The 26,986-nt window shown below is 38.2% G+C and overlaps 1 protein-coding gene and 1 long non-coding RNA gene across 4 annotated transcripts in view; one reads left to right on the top strand and one right to left on the bottom strand.

The window, feature by feature from the left end:
* Positions 1-21,622, top strand: part of LOC115863980 (uncharacterized) — a 193,993-nt gene extending 172,371 nt beyond the window's left edge. Inside the window, exon 5 of the long non-coding RNA XR_009566080.2 lies at positions 21,452-21,622. This is a non-coding gene — a long non-coding RNA (uncharacterized lncRNA). The remainder of the gene's footprint in view (positions 1-21,451) is intronic.
* Positions 1-26,986, bottom strand: part of EFEMP1 (EGF containing fibulin extracellular matrix protein 1) — a 68,283-nt gene that overhangs the window by 13,376 nt on the left and 27,921 nt on the right. For all 3 annotated transcript variants that reach the window (XM_030877263.3, XM_030877273.3, XM_030877265.3), the window contains one exon: positions 3,390-3,512. In XM_030877263.3, coding sequence (XP_030733123.1) covers positions 3,390-3,512 — 123 coding nt within the window. The remainder of the gene's footprint in view (positions 1-3,389; positions 3,513-26,986) is intronic.

The following is a 26,986-nucleotide window of genomic DNA, read 5'->3' as shown; positions in this document are numbered from 1 at the left end:
CGTGAAAGAACGCTATGGAAGGAATGGGACACTAAACAAGTTACTTCTTGAGAGTGCCCTTCTGACACACTGATAATGTGTTCCAGCCTGTGTCCTTCTCGTATAAATATTTCCAACTATAAAATGCTCAATTGAGAACTTGCAAAGTAGGATTACTATTTTAGAAGCATAATAGAATTCCATTAATTGATGATTCTACACTTTGTGACAACTCCAATATGGCATGTGTAATTAAAAATAACAATTATGCACAATCACTGTAATACTATGGAGTGACTATCTCATGGAAAAAATGAAACAAAACAAAACTTTATGCTGAACCCTTCCAGTACTTTAATAACTAAAAGTGTGGAAGGCAGTGTGCTCAAGTGGCTGCAAGGTAATCTGAGTTTGAATCTTCATTCTGGCATTTACTAGCTTGGTCTTAACCTCTCAGAGCTTCCATTTCCTCTTCTGTGAGTAATAATCAGCAATGTGGCAGGATTGTTGGGAGGCTTACATGAGATGGTTTAGGTGAACTTCCTTGCACAAAACAGGCAAAAAAAAAAAAAAAAAAGGAGCTATTATGAATAAGCTGCAAAATATATTTGATTTAACTTGAATATTGAAATAAACAGTAATGATGTTCACATGGCTTCCCTCCTAATTTATTTAGGTGTCTGATCTAATTGTCACCTCAGGGAGGCCATCTCTGTCCATCCATATAAAATAACTTCTTCCCCATCTACCCCCTTAACCTGCTTTATATTTCTTTATAGCCAGTGACACTCCTTGACATTGTATTATGTGTTTATTTGCTTCTTGTCTGTGTCCCTCCCTATAATGCAAGGCAGATTTCCTCCTCTTGAGGTAGAGGTAAAGTATCTTTTGTCTGTTCACTGTTGTGTGCTTAATACCTGGAACAGGGTCTGGCATAGTAGGTGCTCAATAAACATTAGCTGAATGAATGGAAAGTTCATACTAATTAAAAGTAATTTTAGCACGGTTCTTCCTAGTACCTAGTGTTACAGCCAGGTGCCAATATCAACAGCTAAATTATGTAAGTGGTACTTTCTAATAGTTCTGTGGGCTGCGATTCTGTAAAATCTGTTTGTATACTATGATGGCCCAATACCTAGAACGTGGCACACAGTCAGCCCTCACTAAATGTTTGATGAACAAATAATGCATGTCTTCTCTGCCAGTAAACATTCATTGAACCATTGTTATTTGCTTTCATTGTGTTTTGTAATGTAGGTTTATAACGATGATAATCATATACATATATTCTACCCCTGTCTTGTATGGAAAACAGGCGTGAAAACAAATTAATGCATGGAATTATAAGATCAAAATAGAAAAGTGTACAAGGGAGAGAGGGAGCACCATTCTACTCAAAGTGTGTCCTGCTGACCACTACGGGTCCACGGACCATTTTGACCAGTCTGCAATGAATAAGTACAGAAATTGGGAGCAAGTGTTTAGGAATAACAATTTGGTGTTACTGCAACATTCTTACTGTACTCTACATAAGTATTGATCTATAACAGGCTGGAAATTTACAAAGGATACATCAGAGTTTGAGAATTACTGGCAGAGAGGGGCGAGTGACTAATTATATTTGGGTATATCATGGAAGACCTCCCGGAGGAAGTTACCTTGAGCTAGAATTTGAGAGTTGAACGGGAGTTTGTTAGGACTGCATGTCTCTGGTAGAGGCACTGAAGTGTGACACTGTGTGATGTATTGGGGAACTGTAACTAGTGGGACAAAGCTGGAGTGTTGTAATTATTTTGGCAGGAGAGGAGTGTTGATACAATAGAGCTGGGCAAGGGCTAGATAGAGGAAGACCTTATATGCTCGGTTGAGGAATGTAGTGTTGGTTCTATGGGTGAGGGGAACAGTGAGGAAGCCACATGATTAGATCAGAATTTTTTTTTTTTAATTCTTGGTGGCACCACGTGGCGTGTGGGATCTTACTTCCCCTACCAGGGATGACCAGGGATCGAACCTGCACCCCCTGCAGTGGAAGCATGGAGTCTTAACCACTGGACCACCAGGGAAGTCCTAGATCTGAATTTAAGGACATCTCCTGCCATACCATAAAGGGCTCTAACCATAAGTTCCATTCGCTTTGATTCTTCCCATAGTAGGCTGGGTTTTTTCTTTTTCTATACTTTTTATACCCTCAATTGTTTATTTTCCTGACGAATACAGTGGGCAAAATTTTGGTGCCTGTGGAGTTTTCCACACAATTTTCTCTTAAGTCACAGCTTCAGTCAGTGCAAGCCCTGGTCCTTCTTCAGAGGCTGGGCGCTAGCCCCAGCACCTATGCACAACCCCATGGCAGGAGAACAGGGCCAGGGCCCATAAGGAGCTCAGTGTTGACATCCTGACACCAAGAGCTCACATTCTCAGGTGAAAATTGGTGCTGGGTTGCCTGTCCCCACATCATTATCCTCTGTTCCTAAGAGAAAATAAGGACTCTTCACTGATCTTATGGTAAGAGGTGGTATGTAAATCAGTGGACAGAGGGAGTCAATTACAGAGTTTCATCCTAGTGCTGGGCCTCAAGATTGAACCCTTTAGTTTACTTGAACACTTTAGTTTACTTCTCATTTGCCAGTTGGCCTCCCCATATCGTGTTCTTCCTGTCATTCAAAAAGCATGCATTGAGCACCTACTTGGTGGGCACTCTTCAGGGACTGGGGAGACAACAATGACACAAACCAGTCCTGGCCCCTGTCCTCAGAGAGCTCAAGTAGAGCTCTCAAGGAGGGCACATGTGTTGCATCCCTAGCACTGCACTCACTTGCCACGTAAAGAATGTTTAGTACGAGTCTGTTAACTCATTACATAACGATGGCACACAGCTATACAACCCAGAACGAGGAGCCATTCTAAGCACTCCTGCACATGAGCTCCTGAGATAGGGACTGGTATTATCTCCATAGTACAAAGGAAAAGAGTGAGGCACAGAGTATTTAAGTAACTTGCCGAAGGTCTCAAAGTGGGTTAGGGGTAGAGCTGGGATTTGAACCTCACCATTTGCGCTATAAGCTATGCTATGCTACAACCAGTGAATGAAGCCCATAGCACCAGTGTTTTAGTGCTAGGGTACCAAATAACTAATTTAAAATGATTTTCCCGGTTGCTTTTGTGGTCTCATTCACACCCCAAATTTCTGCTTTTGCTTAGTCTAACATGTAACCAAAACTTTGATACCCAGAATATGCTCAACCTTTAAGGCTAGTTTTTTTCTTGTTAACATGGAAAATGGATTGGTAGTCAATGAAAAAATAAGCACTATCATTCTCCAAATAAAGATGAGTGCTTTGTTTTAAAGGCCTGAGGTTTAAACAGTTAAGATGCTCCAGACAGGACTTGGCTTAGTGCACTGTTGTACTTACCTACACACTGCTCTCCTCGCTTCTGATACCCAGGAGGGCACTGACAGGTGAAGGAACCTCGTAAATTGATGCACACTTGGTCGGCTCTACAGTTGTGCGTCCCTGCAGTGCACTCATCTATGTCTGTTAAAGACACACAGCACAAAAATAGTTTGAGTCGGTTGTGAAGATGTTGATAGTTCCTCCATTTTGCCATCATACTTTTCTTAAAGAAACCAGGTTTTTACTCTGTAATACTGTTATATTGGAAATGCTTAAAATGATACATTATTTCAACTGTTCAAAAAGTAATTTCATAGATGTCAGTGTGTACCACTTAGATTTAACAAATGCTAACATTCTGCCATGCATGCCTCAGCTCATTTTGTTTTGTTAAGAAATGAAACACTGGAGATGTACCTAAAGCCTTACTGCATCCTCATCCCTTTACCCCCCCACCTACTACCATCCTGGTAGGTGTGAATCCTTCCCTGAGATTTTTTTATACTTTTATTATACAGTTATGCACCCATTAGAGCATACAGTATTGTTTTAAAATGTAAATAAATTGTATGATACTTGCTTTTCCACCCAGTATATGACATTTGAAATAATTTCTAGTAACTAATCTCTAAAAATCTTCCCAATAACTAGGTAAAAATCAAACTTTAATATTATGCATTCCCTGTTGCTGTTGTTGTTTTTTATTTTTTGGTAAACTTTAGCACAACATAAATGTATAAACTTTTCATTGCAAATTTCAAAATAAAAAGGATTCAATTTAATCACATTCCTCTAGGAGAGATAGGCTGGTGTAGTTTAAAATACATATTTTCCCAAAGCATTTCACTTCTTGTAATAGTTTACTAAATGTACCTTAAGGAGTAGGTAGATTATAGTTCCAGAAAAGTAAAAAATATTCAGTCATAATATGAACTTGTTATAACAAATTTCTTTGAGATCAAAATATGATGGGCACTTGTGTGTGTCTCTCATATTACAGTAATTTATAAGTGAAATATAATTTTGCCTTATCCATATCACCTTTCATTCATTCAAATCTCTCATATTATGAGTTTAAATAGCACAGATGAAAGGATTATAAAATTTTGGCATTCTTCAACAATTGAAGACTCTAAGCTTCATTAAAAAATATCTAAAATTTGTAATTCCTAGATGACAAATTTTGCATAAAAACTGAGAAAGGTTTAGGGGTGTTTAGATCATCACTGTGGCAGACCCATGGTGGTGCTTTGGAAGAAATAGTGGGGCAAAAATCAGTACCAAAAATGAATCATCAGTAATTAGAATTTATTCCTTAAATCCTGCCTTCCCTTTAAGAAGCTCAGAGAGTAGCCCCTGGTGTGTTTCATCTTTCTTTATTTTCAAACATAACTGCTGCACTGTGCACATAAATGCACATTATTACACCCTGTAATATTACACCCAGTGTAATAATGTAGGAAGCTCAGGTTATAAGAGAGTTGCCCTCAGATATCGGCTTTAGTTAGCTGGGTGTGGAAATGATAAGAGAGATTCTCTCCAAAAGAAGGAGGGAGGGGAGATAAAGAATACTCAAGGGATGTATGACTGTTTATTGGATAATAACCTATAAAAGCATCTACTTACATAATTCTTATTATCTGGTTTTAAAGTTTTGGTGAATTTTTTCTTATTGTTTTTTATTTTTGTTTTGAAATTTTTTATCATTATTACTATTATTTTCAAAGCGGTGATTACAACTCTGTCCTTTTCAGGTACTATGCAGAGGTACAGCAATCTTGCTTTGAAATTATCTGCCCTTTTTGTGTCTTTTATTATTTTCTCGTATGCACTTGATGAAAACATGTCTACTGGGGTTTCTTCAGAGCTTTGTGACCCGCTAATGCAGAAATGACAGCAGAGTTCATATTGTTTTATGTCAAGAACATCTGCCAGCATTTGCAGTGATAATAGCACTGAGAGATACGGCAATGTGAGATTCAGATGTGGCAAGTTTCCTTGGTACATGCTGGCAGAAGATCAAGGGCTCAGGCTGGCTGCTACATTTTCTAAAGGAGGCTTCACCAGTGACTGTGGCTTTTCTTTCTGAGACATCCCTCTGCAAACTGCCTCCACCCCATCGCATTCCTGATGTGATTTCCTTCCTATTATTTTTTGTCATTTAGTTCTCTCTTTGATTAATAGGCTAACATTTCCAGTGGAATTAATATATCATTAAATAGATTTCAAACATAAAAGCCATGCTCCCTGGACCTATTCCTTTTTAAGAACCAGGTCTGTTTGCCTTCTAAGGAGGATTATTTAATAAAACTATTAGGTGAGTTAAAATAATTTAATAAAAAATAAAATAAAATACCACTATCTCTACTGCCACTATATTCTTTTCCTTTCTCTATCAATAACAAACAAAACTGCAACAGGACTCACCTCACCTAGGATTGACTGGTGGTATTTTATTTTATTTATTTATTTTATAGAATAAGCTTTTTTTACAAAAAAAAATATTTTATTTATTGTCTGCATTGGGTCTTAGTTGCGGCACACAGGATCTTTTGTTGTGGTGCTCGGGCTTCTCTCTAGTTGTGGTGTATGGGTTTTCTTTTCTCTAGCTGTGGCACGCAGGCTCCAGGGTGCATGGGCTCTGCAGTTTGCGGCACGCGGCCTCTCTAGTTGAGGTGCACGAGCTCAATAGTTGTAGCACGTGGGCTTAGTTGCCCTGCGGCATGTGAGATCTTAGCTCCCTGACCAGGGATCGAACCCGTGTCCCCTGCATTGGAAGGTGGATTCTTTACCACTGGAACACCAGGGATGTCCCTGACTGGTAGTATTTTAAATACACTTTCTACTTACTTGGATTCACTTTTAGTTTTAATTCTTTCAGATGGGAAACCTCCCTGAAATTCAATAAAACACAGTTGCATGAAATCCCCTTCAAGAAATTATTCCAAAGGAGTTGAATGGATGCTTCATCTTATACCTTGAGCTGGATCTGCTAGTAAATGAACAGACTACATTTTCATTTATGGCTTTTCCAATTCGAGTTTAGAATATTTATCCTCTTTGCTCTTAGCAGGTTATCTAATGCTGAAGGTTGTGTAGATTGACTGGATTTCTTTGAACTATCTTCAATTATGCCATCAATTTATTGGTTTATTTAAATAACACGGTTTTATTAATTTGAAAGTTGTAATTTGAGATGCTGTTTATTCACACATCTATACAAAATCATGTAAGAACTGTTTTACATTGTTAAACTCTTTTATGCTTATCTTTTCTACTTGTATGCATTTCTATGTCTTAAATATCATGTGATAAGAAAATCACTAAAATATACTCCTATGTTAGAAACTCAAAGCAGAATATCCATCTCTGTGCAGATGCACCAGAAGACCTGGCTCCCCCAGGTATGTTTATGAAAGTCCTCCGTGGTGGGAATACCTGTATTAGCAAAAGCAATTCTTTATTCATAATGGAAACTACTCACATCAGCTATGGTTTTCCTGATAATCTAGGAAACAGTACTTTGGCGAGAGGCGTTTTTGTTTTGTTTTTAAACTATCTGTAAGTTATCCTTGACAGTTAAGCTCACTAGGTTCTTTAGGCAGACAGTTAACACATTCCCTGGGCCCTGAACCCAAGCTCTTTGAGGACAGGGACTATGTATTACTTTTTTCTGTATTCCTAGCACCTTGCAGAGTACAAGAAACAGGGTGGGTTTTCGAAACATATTTGTTCAATAAATGGATGAATGAACCAAGATTGTTTGCTAAGAACTGATGCCTAGAGTTTAAAGAAAGTAGGATCAGTGTTTTATCTCATGGAACTAAACATTTACCAGGCTGAGTAACAGGCAAGACGTAAGAAACACAGCAAGATGTCAGTAAATGGAAATGGCTGTAAAGCAATGGAGTGGAGAAGTGCAAAGCTAGGAAGACAGCAGCATCAGTGGTGGAAGGCTGGCCTGAGGAGGTGAATTTTGAGCTGCATTTTGAAGAAGGTAAGGTACATGGATTGGCAGAAATAGGAGGCTATTTCTAGGCAGAAGGGAGATCACATTAGAAAACGCTGATAAGACAAAAGCAGTTTGCATGAGAAGAATGGCAGATAGCTGGAATCAGCACGGCTGGAGGTGCTGTGTATGAGGAGTCTGGTGCAGTGCCTGGTTGAAGGTGCTCATAAAATGGTAGCTCAAGTCATGAGCAAAATTCAAGGCCTTATAGGTGCAATTAGAGTTTGGATTGCACACCACAGGAAGCAGCTCTGAACTATGTAGACATAGCCTAATGGAAACATTACCAAAGTACAAAATAATAGAATGTGCTTCCTAAAATATCACAACACGTAAATCAACTCACATTTCATCATTCTAATGCATTAAGAATAGCTAATGGCAATATTTGGTGATTTCCTCATTTTTCAGAAATGTGCCCACACTCTCCCTACTAGTGATTTATACTATTGTAGGTCCCTCTCTTGCTGACTTTGGCATCCTCATTGCGTTAAATAATCCAGCTGATCTTCGCTCAGCTCTCACTGCTAGCCCCTTTATCACAATGATCCCCAGTCTATGGAACTGCATGTTTGGGTTTCTCTCAAAGTTAATGGAGGCAACTGTGTCCACATCTCTGTCGTGTCCACTAAGTCCCTGCTTAGGCCCACATTCTCTATGTGTTTGGCTCCTGCCCTTCAGTCTGACTCATATTTCCCAAACCCCTGACTCATGCTGCTTTCTCTCTCTTATGCAACATTTTAATCTCTGCTATGTTCTTTCCATAATTTGATAACTTACCACGACATGGAGTCACTTCACTGTGTTTTCCTGGGCAAAGACTTTGTGTACCTTAAATGCTTTAGATTACCACTTAAACTTTTCTAATTTGTGCTGCTTTACATTTAGGGAATAATTCAGAACTACTTTGGAATAAGCCACCATTGACCAGATGGTGTGTTTGATGATAATGCACTGAAATAGGAATATTATTCCTGAAATAGGAATAATAAAAATAAAAATAATTATTATTTTTATTATTTTTATTCTGTCACTGCCTCTGTGATCATGGCATCAATTCTTTTTCTCTCTGTTTCTCCACCTGTAAAATAGACTGTCTTCCTTAATGATAATGCACAGATTTCAAAAAGTTCAGAATTTTCAAAATAAATCTTTTTGTTTCCAGACCGTAAATTCTTAGAGTAAAATAACCATATCTTGACTAGTTCTGAGTTGGACACTGTGCATGCTTTGTAAATATTATTTGATGGTAAAGAAAAGGTAGTGGTTAAGTTCAAGTTGCTGCTATTTCTTGATCTGTGTGGGTCTAAAATGTTATTTTGTGTCTTCCCCAACCATACTAATTCAATCTCATAAATGGAGTAAAATAGGAAAAAAAAAGGTCAAGATTCATGTTTGCTATAAGGATGAGCTACTTTACTCCTGGCTGCTTTCTTTCTTTCTTTCTTTTTTTCTTCCTCTCTCTCTCCCTTCCTTTCTTCCTCCCTCCCTTCCTCTTTCTTTCTTCTTTCCTTCCTTTCTTTCCTTTCCTTCCTTCCTTCCTTCCTTCCTTCCTTCCCTCCCTCCCTCCCTCCCCCTCCCTCCCTCCCTCCCCCTCCCTCCTTCCTTCCTTCCTGCCTGCCTGCCTGCCTGCCTTCTTTCCCTCTCTCTCTTCCTTTCTTCCTTTCTCTAGTGACAGGACAATAAATTAGTTCCCAGCAAAGTACTCTTTCTACTTCATCTATGAAACTTTTTGAATAAAAGGGACTCATTGGGTGAAGATCTTACAGTTATTTAGGATATTAATCTTATTTTTCAGTATAATCCTGGAAGGTAGCAACTATTTCAACAAGTGCTGAGGCATTGCTATTTTATCACTGCCTCATCCATTAATGGCTATTAATAATGATAACCTGAGTAATCAAGACATTAAATTATGTTGATTGAAATCTGATTAAGGAGAAGGTGTGTAATATTTTATATAATTTCACATACAAATTTGTTAAAATTCTAAAATTAACTGGCATAAAAATAGGCAAATATTTAACAGTATTTAAACATCCATTATTTGATTAGGAAATTAGATCTACAGGCCTCTGATTTAATCCTAGTAACAACCCTGTGGAATAATGGTTTCATTATCCACAATTTTTGGGTGAGGCAGGAGTTGCCACTGAAATGTAGGTTGATGAGTGACCTGCCCAAGGTCACACAGAGCAGAGATTCAAACTTAAGATTTCTATTTTGCTTCTGCAATTTAGGTTTCCAGAAAGGCTTATTTCTTAAGAGTTCGGGATAGCAGGAGTTTCATTGTAGTCATATATGTATATAAATTTCTTATATATATTATATAAATACGTAATTTTTCTCAAATTTAAAGAGAAGATTGTTAATCTTTAGGGCGTTGGTTCCTCCCTTGCATCTTTCTTCTACATTAGAATAACTTTCATAGCTCTCCAAATCTTTTGTTTCCCTCCTCAATCCTTAGCCAATTATCAACAATTTTTGTCAAAATTTTCTATTTCCCTTGCTGCTTCTTTCATAGTACTGGAATCAGATTTATCTGGGCAAAATGCCCAGTTCTAGTTAGCTTTTCACCCTTCTGAAATTATCAGCTAGAATTCACCCAAGCTAAGCAGTTCTAGAGGAGAAAGTAAATACTGATATTAAGTAACAAAAGAGGACTGACTTCGTTGATGGCCAGCAGTAGATTTATAGTTCTAAATTCTTATCTGTTCTGGCCAAACAGATTGTTAATAGTTCGGTGTGCTTTAAATGATAAACAAAAATATCACCCAAATCAACAAATATCAGCCTCCCTGATAGTTAATTTCTTTGTTTTAGAGAGTGGTGAATCAAGTGTTCTGGAAGTCCTTGACATTGCACTGTGTTCTAACAGAACCTTGAAATACGCTGTTCCCGTATGGAAAAATCGTGCTACATGTACTTGCAGTTGCTTCACCAGCAGTGATGATGGATTTGCACTGCACATCGACCCTCTCTCACCTAGTCTCCTCTGTGGCTAGTGGTGTTCGTTTGCAAGATGATTGGATGAGGTTAGACATACAGTTCATGTCTAACCTCGTGAATTCATATTAAATGTTCATGAATGTGGGGGAGAAAACCAACTGGTGAACATGAACGATCAACTCGTGACTACTCTGTACTACACACAAACCAAATGGACCAATCATAGGCTAAAACAGAGAAAAGCAAGGACACAAAGACCTTAATCCTCATTCTTCCCCTCTTTTTGCACACTGGCAAAGTGAAGCTTATTGCTTTCAGAATCTTAAGGGAAAGACATTTTCTACTGATAAATGATTGTTAATTGTCAGGAGTGTTCTCTGGCATCTCTGAGAATATGTCATACCCAGGTAAACTCCCTTCTTTCTTCTTAAACTTAATTATCCATTAAAAAATGTTTGGGAAAGGATGACCCTGGTATTTGGAATGATATTACAATCAATCATCAATCTACACCCTTGTAGAGGTAAAACTGTGTTTTGAAATAAGCAGCACCATTAGCCTTTGCTCTAGGATGGCTGAGCACCAGGAATTAAAGACTGTATGCAAGTTGAAGCCCATCCCATACAAGCTGGCCATCTACTTCAAACTGGATGGCCTTCAGAGGAATTATGATCCCATCTTATTAGGGGATGCCTCTGCATTGATATTTCAATTGTGTTTTCCTGGTGCTCCACTGCTTCACCATGCCCCTCCCACCTCCCTCCTATCCCCAGCTCCAGATCAAACCCCTGGAGACTGATGAACTGGATGGAGACTGAGAACATTCAACTGAGTCCTCCATGCCCTCCGTGAGCACTGTGGCTTGATTCCTGGTCCCCGTCCTTGAGGCCTTACAGTCAGATCAGTCAGTCTCTCTAGCCCAAAGCACACACATTCCTGGCTTACTCCATCAGGCCAATCATCACTTGAGGTCACATAAGCCCCTGGCTGTGGCAATGCCAATTATAACAAGCATGGCCTGGTGACCTCCTAATTGTATGAGACCAATTAACATTATACTTGTTGTTCATTCAACAATAAACAGCTTTTGTGACCATTAAATTGAGGCATACTACTAAATTTGCTGAGTATAACTTGGCAATACTTCTCCAAATCATTAACTGCCTAAGACTTTGAAAATAAAGTGTATCTTTGTGCCTCTTGCCTTCAGAGAATGTTACATTCTTGTGTGTATTTTCCTGCCCATTTCATTACATCGTACTTATGAGGTTTCTGCACAATGTTTCCCCATATGCCTCAGGGCCCTTATATTTTTCTGAATTCCAAATGGATAGTAGTATGAAGGGAGTGAGGGGTGTGACTCATCAAATTTGTACTAAATTCCTATTTCTTGTCTCTTTCTGATTCAAAATTCCAGCAAAATGAAAAGCAATGAAAGGATAAATATGTGGGTAAATCTTAATGAACACCAACTATATAAAACAAAAATAGTAAGGTGTTTTGTGATTTATAAAAAATTAGAATTAAAATACATGGGAATAAAGCACATGGGTTGGCAGGAAGGTAAATGGAGTTTAAGTTTTTTAAGGTCCTTCTATAGTCTGGGAAGAGGTAAAACTACCAATTTATTTTGGACTTTGATAAGTCAAGGGTACATGTTAAAGTATTCCCTAGGGAAACACTAAAAGAACAGCAAAGAGTATAAAACTGCAAATCTAATACAGGGGAGAATGGAATAGTACAAAACAGTACATCATTTTAGACAGAAAGCAAGAAAGGAAAGAAAAAGAAACTAAAATGTGCAGAATGAACAAAAAAGGCAGAGAGTAAAGTGGTAGTTTAAACCTAAACATATCAATAGTTACATTAAAGGTAAGTGAATTAAATGCTCTTATAAAAACTGAAAATTCTCAGGTTGATTACAAAATCAAAACCCAAATACGTTGCTTCAAGAGAAATGATTTAAATATAAGGACACAGGTAGATTAAAGAAAAAAGATGGAAAATATGCTATGCAAACGCTAACCAAAAGAAAGTTGGCTTTGCAATATCAAAGTTGACTTTAAGGGAAAAAAGATTACAGAATAAAATGTAGTACTGTGTAATGATAAAAGTTTAGTTCACCAGGAAAATGTAGAAATTCTAAATTTAACTTCATTTAATCACATAGCCTCAATATAGATAGAGCAAAAATGGATAAAACTAAAGGGAAAAATGAATAAACACAGTAAGAGATTTTAACATATCTCTCCCAGTAACTAAAAGAATAAACCTACATTTTCAGAAATGAATAGAAAACATGAATAACATGATTAAAAACTGAACTTACATACACAGAACACTGTACAGAACACATAACCTTTTCAAGTATTGAGGAAATATTAAAATAAAATGACTATATTCTGGTCTTAAGACAAGTCTAAATAAACTTCAAAAATTGCAATATACAGATTTTGTTCTCTAACTACAATGCAAATAAGATAGAAACAGCAACAACAATGACAAAACTAAAAAATCCCTCTCTTTTGGAAAAGAAGAAATACACTTCAAAAGAACTCATGATTTAAAGAAGATAACAAAATTGAAATTTAGGACTATTTCAAACTGAATGAAAATGGAAATGTTACGTATCAAAACCTGTGGGGAAAAAGGCCAACCCTTAAGAAGGCCTATAGTCCCTCCTCTCCTTACATCATCCTATCTTTCCGCCCACCCCCCTGACTGTACTCAACTTACAAGATGAGATTTGTATCTGAGCTAGTCTGTTGTGAGAGTGGACTTGAGGATTTTGAAAGGCTGTTTAGAGAAGGAGGAAAAGATCTTGACCATGTCTTTCCAAAGAGCAGAACTAGAATAAGCAGGTAAAAAGAAAGGCAGATTTTAGTTCAGTGAAAGAAAAAAATGTTGTGGTCATTGGACATTTTAATATATTAGGAGATAATGAGGTTCCTATCACTGGAAATATGCAAATGGTGCAATGTGAATCCCAGTAGTGTGTGTGTGTGGGGATTTGACCAGTTACCTGTGTTTAAAGATGGTGCTAAAGCACTGCATGCAAATATGGCAGAATGTTAACAGTTTCTGAATCTGTGTCATACCTTCAACTTCAAGTTTGAAAACTTGATTAAAAAACATTGAAAAATAGATGCTGCATCCACCCCAATATAGAAAGTTGTGAAGATTCAACAAGATTGAATATCTATACTTTCTCTCTTTGACATATGGTGTACATACATATATCTTTGTATATATACAATATGTATTGTGATGCTTACTTTTATAATTTTTCCTCTAACATATGAAAAACTCACTCTATGATAAAGCATAGCAAGGAAAGATCTCATCCTAAGTGGTTATTTATTCTCTCTCTCTTCCTTGAGCAAGGAGATAGTTAAGAAATCCTAGACTTATTATTCCTTGTAAGTATTAAGAATTTTTCAGGAAGGGGGACTCTGCAGGCTTCATCATATTAAGGCATAAGATTATTTGGTGTTCAAAATGTTAAATGCAAGCAACTATCAGCTTGTGCCCAAGTGTTTCATATGCCATTAAACCAAGTGAGATTTGACTTTTTGGTTTTGTTCCAAACTGATACTATAGTTACTATTTCCCTCAAATTATTCATGAATTATCATGCATACTTGAATTTAATTTGCTGATAAATTGTGTTTGATGTACATAGGCTGTGGGATATCTCCCAGCCCCTGTGTTAAAACACTTGCAGTGATGTGAAGAAATAGCATTCAAATAACTCCTGAGTATTAGTTTGAGGAGTACCTAAAGGCAATAGGGGACAAAAGAAAATACTGTTTCCTAAAACTATGACCTGGTGAGTTTTGATGCTAAAGAATTCTCAAGCTAGCATATAAAATAGTCTTTGGACTTTTAAATGAGTTTGGGGCATTTTACCTTACAGTTCTTAGAAGCAAAAATACATTTGGACTGTATATTCTCTGAAATGTCTTTCAGTTTAAAAAATCTGAAATTAAAGCTCACTTTGCTGAAATCCTGAACACTTGTGAAAAGGATTCATTTTCCAGCTCTTATCTCTTCTGCCCTCTCTAACACAAAATGTTGGAACCTGGGAAACCTGAAAAACATGCTCTTGCTTCTTGGGGGCCATGACCGTTTCTTCTTCCCTTCTTTTTCATTTTTCAGCAGTAACTTCTCCCTCCTCCTAATCTGTAGAATCAAAGGAGGGTTTAAAATGGACTCATCTTTCTGGACAGGATTGAATGGCTCTGTTAGCAGAGTGGGATGAATAGAAAGTTCTCTTCAATGTTTTGGTGCAGTACTGTGTGCCTGTAAAGTTACATACTTGCCCGGAATTTAGACTAGCTTAATGCTTGTTTGGCAGCATAAACTCTGAAAAAAATCTTGTGGGGAAACATGCCCCATACATGGTTTCTGTCTGTAGAGTACAAAGGGAGATGGACGTGTGCCAGTTATGTAGTTGATGTGTTAAAGGTAGATGCCAAACTAAGGCAGTCTTTGAGAGAGTTTCTTGGCATGAATAAACAGATTAAAAAAAAAGTCTATGTTCTTAGATCTGTTATATATACTTAAAATGGTTACTGCATGGAGCACATCCGTAGAGTCCATCATATTCCAAGTTTTCATTTTAGAAGAAAATGGAAAAATTGAGCAATTCATATTGTTAATTTTAAAATTAGCCTAGAATTATTTCTCCCTAGAAATGTAATAATTTGTTTGTGGAAACCTTTAAATGAAAACCTTTGGCTTCAGGCACATATGTGCTCAATATGGATGACTGTGAAGCTGCCAGGTAGATGTAAGGAGGTCCTGTCAGTGACCTTCAACTACAGGTCTCTTTCCATGGCTTTCATAATTAGAACAACCATAATATTGTCTCACTGCATAGTATTTTTAAGTTCTAAATTATTTTATTTGAGGTTGTTTCCTTCTTTATTTGCTTGTGCTAGCCTTTTTTCTAGCCTTATTATACCAAGAGTTTATTATACCAAGAATTAGAGTTTACAGGAAGACTTGACCTTTTTAGAAAGTCTGAGAACCACAGAATAAATTTTTTTCTTATACAACTCCCTGACAGAAAGATATGAAATATGATTGAGACAGAAGAGTGGGTAAGATCATGAGTTTTAGAGTCAAATAAGTCTCAGTTCAAACCCAAGCAACACCGTGTTTTTGGTATGTGTCGGGAGAAAGTCACTTAACCTTTCCAAGTCTCACTGCCATGTCTGTCAAGTAGGGATAATATGCATTTCTTAATATTCTTGTGAGGACTAACTGAAGTAATACACACCCCAAATGGTACCTGGTTGACACTAGGGCTCAATAAATTGTATTTAACAAAACTGTGAATTTGCTATACGTAAGGGTGGTACTTCTGTTATAGACAAGTGGAAGGAAGCAAGAAAACTGCAGAAAGGCAGGGCTTTTTAATATAGTTTTCTATGTCCTTGCATGTAATTACACATCCTATCTTGGTTTCTTTGCTCAGTGTCGTATTTTGAGTGTGACAGTGAAATCCAATCATGAGGAACAACCATAGCATCAAATGACTTCCCTTGCTTTTGCGTATTCCAGATGAATGGATGCAAGAACAGGCAAAATCAGCCTTTCTTTCTTAAAGTTATTTCTCATTAGGGAAATTGCAAACATTCACACAAATGTGATCTGGCAAAACAAAAAGAATCTAGAATCTTTTGCATTTTATAATATTTTGTGATATGAAAGGACAGTTGGTGGCAATAGGACCCAGACACAGAAATGGAATGTTAATGCTTATGAAGACTACTTAGCAAACATAGCTTTAACTAGAGCTCTAATTAGAACTTAAGTGTAACTCTGAGAACTTTTGTGTGAACAAGTTCTAGCTATGAAAAAGCTGTGAAAGTGTAAAATTCAGAAGCAATTTTTATTTATTATATTGACTATGTCAAGGATATTATGGTCATCATCTTTCAAGACAGTGATGAAATTATAAATCAGAACTAGAGAACAGATGGGGAATATTTTCAAACGTAGTGGGAAAAACTGCATGTAAATGAGTCAAATGAGCAGGTCTGAGGAGTCTCCGCTAAACATAATAGTGATCTATATCATTTGTAGTTGGTGAAGCACCCATTCAATCATATCACACAGGAGGATTTGATCTGGAGCCAATTCTTGTTTGTTAAAAGCTATGCTAGTAGGGGCTTCCCTGGTGCGCAGTGGTTGAGAGTCCGCCTGCCAATGCAGGGGACACGGGTTCATGCCCCGATCCGGGAAGATCCCACATGCCTGTGAGCCATGGCCGCTGAGCCTGCGCGGCCGGAGCCTGTGCTTCGCAACGGGAGAGGCCACAACGGTGAGAGGCCCCGCGTACCGCAAAAAAAAAAAAAAAGAAAAAAAGCTATGCTAGTAATATAGTAAAAACTCATGGCATATTAGAAAAATTTTCTTTGGAAAATTAATTTTGGTTTTTTTGGAAACCAAATGACCTCCAAATGCTTTTATTATGGCCTTACAAAAATTATATATGTATATATGATAGATTCTTGTTCCCATATTAAAGGTAAAACAGAGAAAATTAATAGGAAAAATTAAAGAATTTAAAGCTTGAGGAAAAACACTATGCTTATGGTGGCAGTGTGACAAATTAGCAGGTGACAAGGCTGACTTCCTTCTCTGTTGTCTTATTATCCCACCTTTTTCCATCCTGCATTTCTGATTCCTTCTTCCTATTTCAGTATTTGCTTTTGCATTTGCCCTTTCTCAAGTTCACCTCAATTGGGCAGACCATTCTTTTACCTTGAGAATTCTGACTGCTGCCACATCCAAGGTAGGGTGAGGACCATCTCCTACTGGTGTGCAGGCCTTGGGCACTGCTGCTTCAGCAATGGTTTGTGAGTGCTGTTTCCCTAGCCCAGTGCTATGACTCTCCAGTACACCCCTCAGGAGCTCAGCAGGCTGTCCCCACCGTCTTCATCTCCTCAGGGAGGTGGGCTGCTATACAGGCCCCCAGAACCCCAACACCAGCCACCTAATCCTGTGACTACTCACATAGATGTCAGTAAAAGGCAGAAGGTCCTGTATAATTGGATGAACCTCACTGCAATATAACAGGTAGTTTCATCTAAACACTAGTCCTTTCATCAGTGCCATCTTGTATGGCCCTCCATATCAGCCAGGCAATATACTGCCATGTGCAGACATATGTTGCCACTTGTCTGCCTTTGACCGTAATCCTCTCTCCAACCCTTCTACCTTAACAGGATAGATTCCCCTTCTAGGTCCAGCTCACGTCCACCTTCTTTAAGTTTCTTTTCCTGGGTTCCTTTGGCCAATGTAAGATAACTGCAGAAAGCAGCTTGTCCAACTGACCTCTGGGACTGCTCTATCTACAGATTATCCTTGCTAAGGAAGAGGAAGAGCAGCATACTTGCTATCTGTGGAAAATCCACTGCCTTGGAGAGATCTTGGACAGCTATTCCCCCACCCCTCTTCTCCTTAACTAGACTCACCTTAAGGATGAAGGGGTGCCTCTGGCACTCTGTGTGGCTTAGGATCCTAAACAAGTTTTTCTCCGATCACTGAATTCTGGCGTTCTCCACTAGGAAACCAGCAGCTGAATATCCATCCCTAGGCACACATCAGTGGCCTATATAATTTTATAGCCTCAATTTGTTAAAGGTACCAGTTGAGCTCTCCATTAGATTTGATGTGAAAATTCTAGCACTATTATATTATAAAGTGGCAAAACACTTAAGATAAATAACACTCAATGCTTCCATAGTATTTCTACAATTATATTTCTACAATTATATTCTACAATTATATTATATAATATAATAATATATATTATATTTCTACAATACAATATAATAGGGGATGCTATGCCAAATAAGGGAAATGTGTAGAACCTCTCGTAGCTTCTGCAAAGGCTGAGTTACAATTTTATTTTCAAACTAGTTTTCCAGTAAGTTTTAGTACAAATTTTAAGATGGAACAAATCTCAAGTAGTAAAAATGCTTTAAGAGTATACAGTTATATTCTGTGTGGATAAAATCGTAATGGCCTGGAACAATGACTACATGCCGAGTGGAATTTTAAGGCTGGTTTTGACTTTATAGAAGCTTTTCCTTGAGCTAAGGTATTTTCCCCACTGTGTTATGTTTGATAAAGATTTAAACTTACAAACAGAACTGTACTATTTTTATAATGAAATTCATACTTAATTTGCCTTTGTAGCACTGGTATAAATGAAGAATAAAACCAGTCCTAATTAACTACAATAAAATTATCTTATTGGGTTAACAAATTTAGAACTCAGAAATAAGTTTTAAAAGCGAATGATGTGTGTACCTCTTCTGTAAGCAAAGCTGATTATGCCACTTCCCACTATCTTCAGGATGATATCCAAACTTTTTAACATGACATGCAAGGCCCTTCATTATTTGACTTTAACCTGTCATCTTGTATTGCTCACTGAATTGTACAGAACACTTGTTTCTTCTGTATTCTACTTAACGACCTTAGCAAATACTGTTCCCTCTGCCTAGAACACTCTTTCTCTTTCCCTCCTTTCCTTCCCCCAGTTCATTAAGGGCTAATTCCCACAACTTCCCAAGACTGACACCTGGTAGTACCTTCTCTGGGAAGTTTCTGAAACGGTACTCAAAATTTCACATTGCTGTTACTGTCTACTTGCTCAGACTGTGAGCGCTTTGTGGGCAGGCACCATAAGCTTTCATCTTTGTATTCTCAACACCTACTGTGCTTTGCACACAGTAGTTACTCTACTCAGGCTTGTTGAATAATCTCACACTTTGAAATTATGTTTAGGGATCCAGCTACAGGATACCTCTGTGGTCTTGTGCTATCTCCCGAACTGTAAGTAACAGAGCAATTGTTAAAATATTTCCCCCCATCTTATTATTCCCAAATCCAACATAAAATTAAAAAGCAAACCTAGACAACTAACACATCATCTCCAGCAGACCCCACTCTTGAGAAGAAAAGTATAGACCTGACTATTGTTTATGAAGTGTTCCAGAATGGACACTTAAATAAATCAATAAATGAACAAACCAGGTGTTTTGCCTTTGCAAAATTCTTGCTCTGGGTAGGTCTTCAAAAAAACAAAAGCAAAGACGAAACAAAACAATGTCCCCACCCCCCCCAAAACAAAGAGTATCAAGACTTAGTGAAGTGATCTCTAAGTCTAGTTAAAATTCCTTTGGATTATTCCATAGGCTAAACTATATATTCTTATATTCTTAAGTTCTTGCTTTATTAGCTTAGCAGTCTAGCCTCACCCCCACTCCAAAACTGCCGTTCCCCTTTTTGTATTCCATTCAAATTCTTATTTTTAAACAAAGATAATTTTTAACTGGAAAATGCATTTCCCCTAGACATATCAGGAGAACTTGTTGCTCTCCTCTATTTATAAACAGATTACTCCCTTAGTTCATGCTTATTTGCAAAATGGATGGTAGGAGACTCACAGGGGAGAGTGGGCCTATGGATAATTGCCTCTTGCCATAATTTTCTGTAATTGCAAAACCTTATTTTAACTAAGGCATGAGTCTGCTTAGGTTGTATTCATTGCATATTGCAGTGTCACAGACTTAAACATGTTAAGATAAGAGAAACTCTTAAAGGTCTATGTTTAAACACAGTTTATGGTTAGAGACTTGCTCCATATTCCTTCGGTCATACATTATGACTAACGAACGTTCTACTGTTTAATGGATGTGGGCACGAAGCAGAAAGGATGATTGGCCAGAAGATCCTTTAAGGGCTTACTTAGCTCCTAACTGGTTATTTCACTGGGTGCAGAAGATGAAGTTACACCAACATGTTATTAATTTACAAGTTTGATGTTTACCTTTGTAATGCCTATGAATAAATGTATTGCTAAACAATATCATAAACTGTTGACCCTACTTGGAGTGGAACTTGTTTAGAATCATCATTTGACTCAGGAGAAGCACTTACATACAAAAATAATGAATGTGTCTGTTAGAAGTAGTTTTAAACAAATTATTAAATTATTATTATGATTCTGAAAATAGTCCTTATGGATTCAACTACCTTTTTATACCTCTTATTAGCATCGTTACTATATGTACTAACTTGAAAGTTAGTATCATTCTTTCTTGAGAAACTCACTCAATTTTCAGTCAGTCAGACTGACATATGCCCTCACTGTCCCAGTCCCCCACCCAAGTCCTATTAGGGTGATTTAATACATTTAACAATATGTGTATGCTTACTTTTCCTCCTTATCCTACAACTATCTGGAGGTAGCATTTTTATTAGGTCACTCCTTGCTCAAAATCTTTCACTAATTTTGACAGTACTAAATCTAAATGGCTTAACAAGAATTCAGGGTTCTACATAAATTTCCTCCAATGACCTTCCTATCCTGTTTCCTGCTTCCCCTATAGTAGTCCCTCTTTCCCTCACCCCAAACCCATTACTCTGTATACAGGGTGTCCACCCAGCAAAGCCTGCCTTTCTCTTCTCAGGGTTATTAACATCCAGTTCATTCTTCATGACCCATATCACATCTGCTCCCTCCACAAAGCCCTAACTGGCCCTTGGTTGTAGCAACCAATCCCTCCTTTGGACCCCTCCAGTGCTTCTTGGTAACCATAACTACCATTGACTACATGGGGACTGAGGCCCTCAAGGAGGGTTTTGTTGACTTGAATTGTTGAGCTGAATTATTTGTGTTGGTTACTTTTCTTTTCTTTTTTAAATTGACGTATAATTGACATACAACATCATATTAGTTTCAGGCGTACAACCTAACAATTTGATATTTGTGGATATTGTGAAATGATCACCACAATACATCTAGTTAATGTCCATCACCATACATTGTTACAGAATTTTTTTTCTTGTGATGAGAACTTTTAAAGTCTACTCTCTTAGCAGCTTTCAAATATACACTACAGTGTTATTAACTATAGTTGCCATGCTGTATGTTATATCCCCATGACTTATTTATTTTATAACTGAGAGTTTGTACCTTTGATTCCCTTCACTCATTTTGCCCACCCCCCACCCCCCACCTCTGGCAACCACCAATTTGTTCTCTCTATCTATGTATCTAATTTTTAAAAATCTGACCTTATCTAACCCCTTTCAGATAGACTGAAAAGTCCTTGCAAGAAAGGTGGTGTGGGGAGACCTTCAAGATGGCGGAGGAGTAAGATGTGGAGATCACCTTCCTCCCCACAAATACATCAGAAATACATCTACACGTGGAACAACTCCTACAGAACACCGACTGAACGCTGGCAGAAGAACTCAGACTTCCCAAAAGGCAAGGAACTCCCCACGTACCTAGGCAGGGCAAAAGAAAAAAGTAAAAACAGAGACAAAAGAATAGGGACGGGACCTGCACCAGTGGGAGGGAGCTGTGAAGGAGGGAAAGTTTCCATACACCAGGAAGCCCCTTCTCGGGCAGACACGGGGGTGGTGGAGCGGGGAGCTTCGGAGCCATGGAGGAGAGCACAGCCACAGGGGTGCGGAGGGCAAAGCGTAGAGATTCCCGCACAGAGGATTGGTGCCGACCAGCACTCACCAGCCCGAGAGGCTTGTCTGCTCACCCGGGGGCGGGCGGGGGCTGAGAGCTGAGGCTCGGGGCTTTGGAGGTCAGATCCCAGGGAAAGGAGTGGGGTTGGCGGTGGGAACAAGCCTGAAGGGGCTAGTGTGCCACAGCTAGCCGGCAGGTAGTCCGGGAAAAGGTCTGGGCTTGCCTAAGAGGCAAGAGACCATTGTTTCGGGGTGCACGAGGAGAAGGGATTCAGAGCACCACCTAAACGAGCTCCAGAGACAGGCGCGAGCCACGGCTATCAGCGCGGACCCCAGAGACGGGCATGAAATGCTAAGGCTGCTGCTGCCACCACCAAGAAGCCTGTGTGCAAGCACAGGTCACTATCCACACTTCCCCTCCCGGGAGCCTGTGCAGCCCGCCACTGCCAGGGTCCCGGGATCCAGGGCCAACTTCCCTGGGAGAACACATGGCGCACCTCAGGCTATTGCAACGTCACACCGGCCTCTGCCGCTGCAGGCTCGCCCCGCATCCGTACCCCTTCCTCCACCCGGCCTGAGTGAGCCAGAGCCCCCGAATCAGCTGCTCCTTTAATCCTGTAATGTCTGAGCGAAGAACAGACACCCTCAGGCGACCTACACCCAGAAGCAGGGCCAAATCCAAAGGTAAAACCCAGGAGCTGAGGGAACAAAGAAGAGAAAGGAAATTTTTCCCAGCAGCCTCAGGAGCAGCGGATTAAATCTCCACAATCAACGTGATGTGCCATTCAACTGTGGAATACCTGAATAGACAATGAATCATCCCAAAATTGGGGTGGTGGACTAGGGAGAAACTGTAGACTTGGGGTTTGCTTGCTGCATCTAAAATTTGTTTCTGGTTTTATGTTTATCTTAGTTTAGTATCTAGAGTTTATTATGATTGGTAGATTTGTTTATTGATTTGGTTGCTCTCTTCCTTTTTTTTTATATATAGACATATATATATATTTTTCCTTTTTCTCTTTATGTGAGTGTGTATGTGTATGCTTCTTTGTGTAACTTTGTCTGTATAGCTTTGCTTTAACCATTTGTCTTAGGGTTCTGTCTGTCCATTTTTTTGGACTTTTTTTTTAGTATAATTTTTACTGATTGTTATCATTGGTGGATTTGTTTTTGGTATGGTTGCTCTCTTCTTTCCTTTTTTAATATTTTTAAATTTTTTTAATTTTTAATAAGTTTAAAAATTCATTTTAATAACTTTATTTTGTTTTATTTTATATTTTTTCTTTCTTTTTTTCTCCCTTTTCTTCTGAGCGATGTGGTTGACAGGGTCTTTGGGCTCCAGCCAGGTGTCAGGCCTGTGCCTCTGAGATGGGAGAGCTGAGTTCAGGACCTTGGTCCACGACAGACCTCCTGGCTCCACATAATATCAAACGGCAAAAGCTCTCCCAGAGACCTCCATCACAACGTTAAGACCCAGCTCCACTCAATGACCAGCAAAGCTACAGTGCTGGACACCCTATGCCAAACAACTGGCAAGACAGGAACACAACACCACCCATTAGCAGAGAGACTGCCTAAAATCATAATAACATCACAGACACCCCAAAACACACCACTGGATACAGTCCTGCCCACCAGAAAGACAAGACCCAGCCTCATCCAACAGAACACAGGCACCATGCCCCTCCACCAGGAAGCCTACACAATCCACTGAACCAAACTTAGCCACTGGGAGCAGACACCAAAAACAACGGGAACTATGAACTTGCAGCCTGCAAAAAGGAGACCCCAAACACGGTAAGTTAAGCAAAATGAAAAGACAGTGAAACACACAGCAGATGAAGGAGCAAGTAAAAACCCACCAGACCAAGCAAATGAAGAGGAAATAGGCAGTCTACCTAAAAAAGAATTCAGAGTAATGATAGTAAAGATGATCCAAAATCTTGGAAATAGAATGAAGAAAATACAAGAAACATTTAACAAGGACCAAGAAGAACTAAAGAGCAAACAAACAATGATGAACAGCACAATAAATGAAATTTAAAATTCTCTAGATGGAATCAATAGCAGAATAACTGAGGCAGAAGAACGGATAAGTGATCTGGAAGGTAAAACAGTGGAAATAACTATGGCAGAGTAGAATAAAGAAAAAAGAATGAAAAGAATTGAGGACAGTCTTAGAGACCTCTTGGACAACATTAAATGCACCAACATTTGAATTATAGGGGTCCCAGAAGAAGAAGAGAAAAAGAAAGGGACTGAGCAAATATTTGAAGAGATTATAGTTGAAAACTACCCTAATATGGGAAAGGAAATAGTCAGTGAAATCCCAGAAGTGCAGAAAGTCTCATTCAGGATAAATCCAAGGAGAAACACACTAAGACACATAATAATGAAACTGTCAAAAATTAAATACAAAGAAAAAAATTAAAAGCACCAAGGGAAAAAGAACAAATAACATACAAGTGAATTCCCATAAGGTTAACAGCAGATCTTTCAGAAGAAACTCTGCAAGCCAGAAGGGAGTGGCAGGACACATTTAAAGTGATGAAAGGGAAAAACCTACAACCAAGATTACTCTACCCAGCAAGGATCTCACTCAGATTCAATGGAGAAATTAAAACCTTTACAGACAAGCAAAAGCTAAGAGAATTCAGCACCACCAAACCAGCATTTACAACAAATGCTAAAGGAACTTCTCTAGGCAGGAAATACAAGAGAAAGAAAAGACTTACAATAACAAACCCCAAACAATTAAGAAAATGGTAATAGGAACATACATATTGATAACTACCTTAAATATAAATGGAATAAATGCTCCAACCAAAAGTCATAGACTGGCTGAATGGATACAAAAACAAGACCCATACATATGCTGTCTACAAGAGACACATTTCAGACCTAGGGACACATACAGACTGAAAATGAGGGGATGGAAAAAGATTCCATGCAAATGGAAATCAAAAGAAAGCTGGAGTAGCAATACTCATATCAGATAAAATAGACTTTAAAACAAAGACTATTATAAGGACAAATAGGACACTACATAATGATCAAGTGAACAATCCAAGAAGATATAAGAATTGTAAATATTTATGCACCCAACATAGGAGCACCTCAATACATAAGGCAAATGCTAAGAGCCATAAAAGGGGAAACAGTAACACAATCAGAGTAGGGGACATTAACACCCCACTTTCACCAATGGACAGATCATCCAAAATGAAAATAAGTAAGGAAACACAAGCTTTACATGATACATTAAAGAAGATGGACTTAATTGATATTTATAGGACATTTCATCCAAAAACAACAGAATACACCTTCTTCTCAAGTGTTCATGGAACATTCTTCAGAATAGATCATATCTTGGGTCACAAATCAAACCTTGGTAATTTTAAGAAAATTGAAATTGTATCAAGTATATTTTCTGACTACAACGCTATGAGACTAGATATCAATTACAGGAAAAATGTGTAAAAAATACAAACACATGGAGGCTAAACAATACACTCCTAAATAACCAAGCGATCACTGAAGAAATGAAAGAGGAAATCAAAAAATACCTAGAAACAAATGACAATGAAAACATGATGACTCAAAACCTATGGGATGCAGTAAAAGCAGTTCTAAGACGGAAGTTTATAGCAATAAAATCCTACCTCAAGAAACAAGAAAAATCTCAAATAAACAACCTAACCTGACACCTAAAGCAATTAGAGAAAGAAGAACAAAAAACCCCCAAAGTTAGCAGAAGGAAAGAAATCATAAAGATCAGATCAGAAATAAATGAAAAAGAAATGAAGGAAACAATAGCAAAGATCAGTAAAACTAAAAGCTGGTTCTTTGAGAAGATAAACAAAATTGATAAACCATTAGCCAGACTCATCGAGAAAAAAAGAAGAGTCAAATCAATAGAATTAGAAATGAAAAAGGAGAAGTTACAACTGACACTGCAGAAATACAAAGGATCATGAGAGATTACTACAAGCAACTATATGCCAATAAAATGGACAACCTGGGAGAAATGGACAAATTCTCAGAAAAGCACAACCTTCTGAGACTGAACCAGGAAGACATAGAAAGTATAAACAGACCAATCACAAGCACTGAAACTGAGACTGTGATTAAAAATCTTCCAACAAACAAAAGCCCAGGACCAGACGGCTTCACAGGCGAATTCTATCAAACATTTAGAGAAGAGCTAACGCCTATCCTTCTCAAACTTTTCCAAAATATAGCAGAGGGAAGACCACTCCCAAACTCATTCTATGAGACCACCATCACCCTGATACCAAAACCAGACAAAGATGTCACAAAGAAAGAAAACTACAGGCCAATATCACTGATGAATATAGATGCAACAATCCTCATCAAAATACTAGCAAACAGAATCCAAGAGCATATTAAAAGGATCATACACCATGATCAAGTGGGGTTTATCACTGGAATGCAAGGATTCTTCAATATATGCAAATCAATCAATGTGATAAACCATATTAACAAATCAAAGGATAAAAACCATATGATCATCTCAATAGATGCATAAAAAGCTTTCAACAAAATTCAACACCCATTGTTGATAAAAACTCTCCAGAATGTACATGTAGAGGGAACTTACCTCAACATAATAAAGGCCATATATGACAAACCCACAGCCAACATCGTTCTTAATGGTGAAAAACTGAAACCATTTCCTCTAAGATCAGGAAATAGACAAGGTTGTCCACTCTCACCACTATTATTCAACATAGTTTTGGAAGTTTTAGCCACAGCAATCAGAGAAGAAAAAGAAATAAAAGGAATCCAAATCAGAAAAGAAGAAGTAAAACTGTCACTGTTTGCAGATGACATGATACTATACACAGAGAATCCTAAAGATGCTATCAGAAAACTACTAGAGCTAATCAATGAATTTGGTAAAGTAGCAGGACACAAAATTAATGCACAGAAATCGCTTGCATTCCTACACACTAATGATGAAAAACCTGAAAGGGAAATTAAGGAAACACTCCCATTTACCATTGCAACAAAAAGAATAAAATACCTAGGAATAAACCTACCTAAGGAGACAAAAGACCTGTATGCAGAAAACTATAAGACACTGATGAAAGAAATTAAAGACAATACAAACAGATGGAGAGAT

The sequence above is a fragment of the Globicephala melas genome, chromosome 12, assembly GCF_963455315.2.
Source record: "Globicephala melas chromosome 12, mGloMel1.2, whole genome shotgun sequence".
Classification (NCBI taxonomy): Eukaryota; Metazoa; Chordata; class Mammalia; order Artiodactyla; family Delphinidae; genus Globicephala; species Globicephala melas.
The sequence above is the reverse complement of the archived record's forward strand: the minus strand, read 5'-3'. Positions and strand labels throughout refer to the sequence as shown.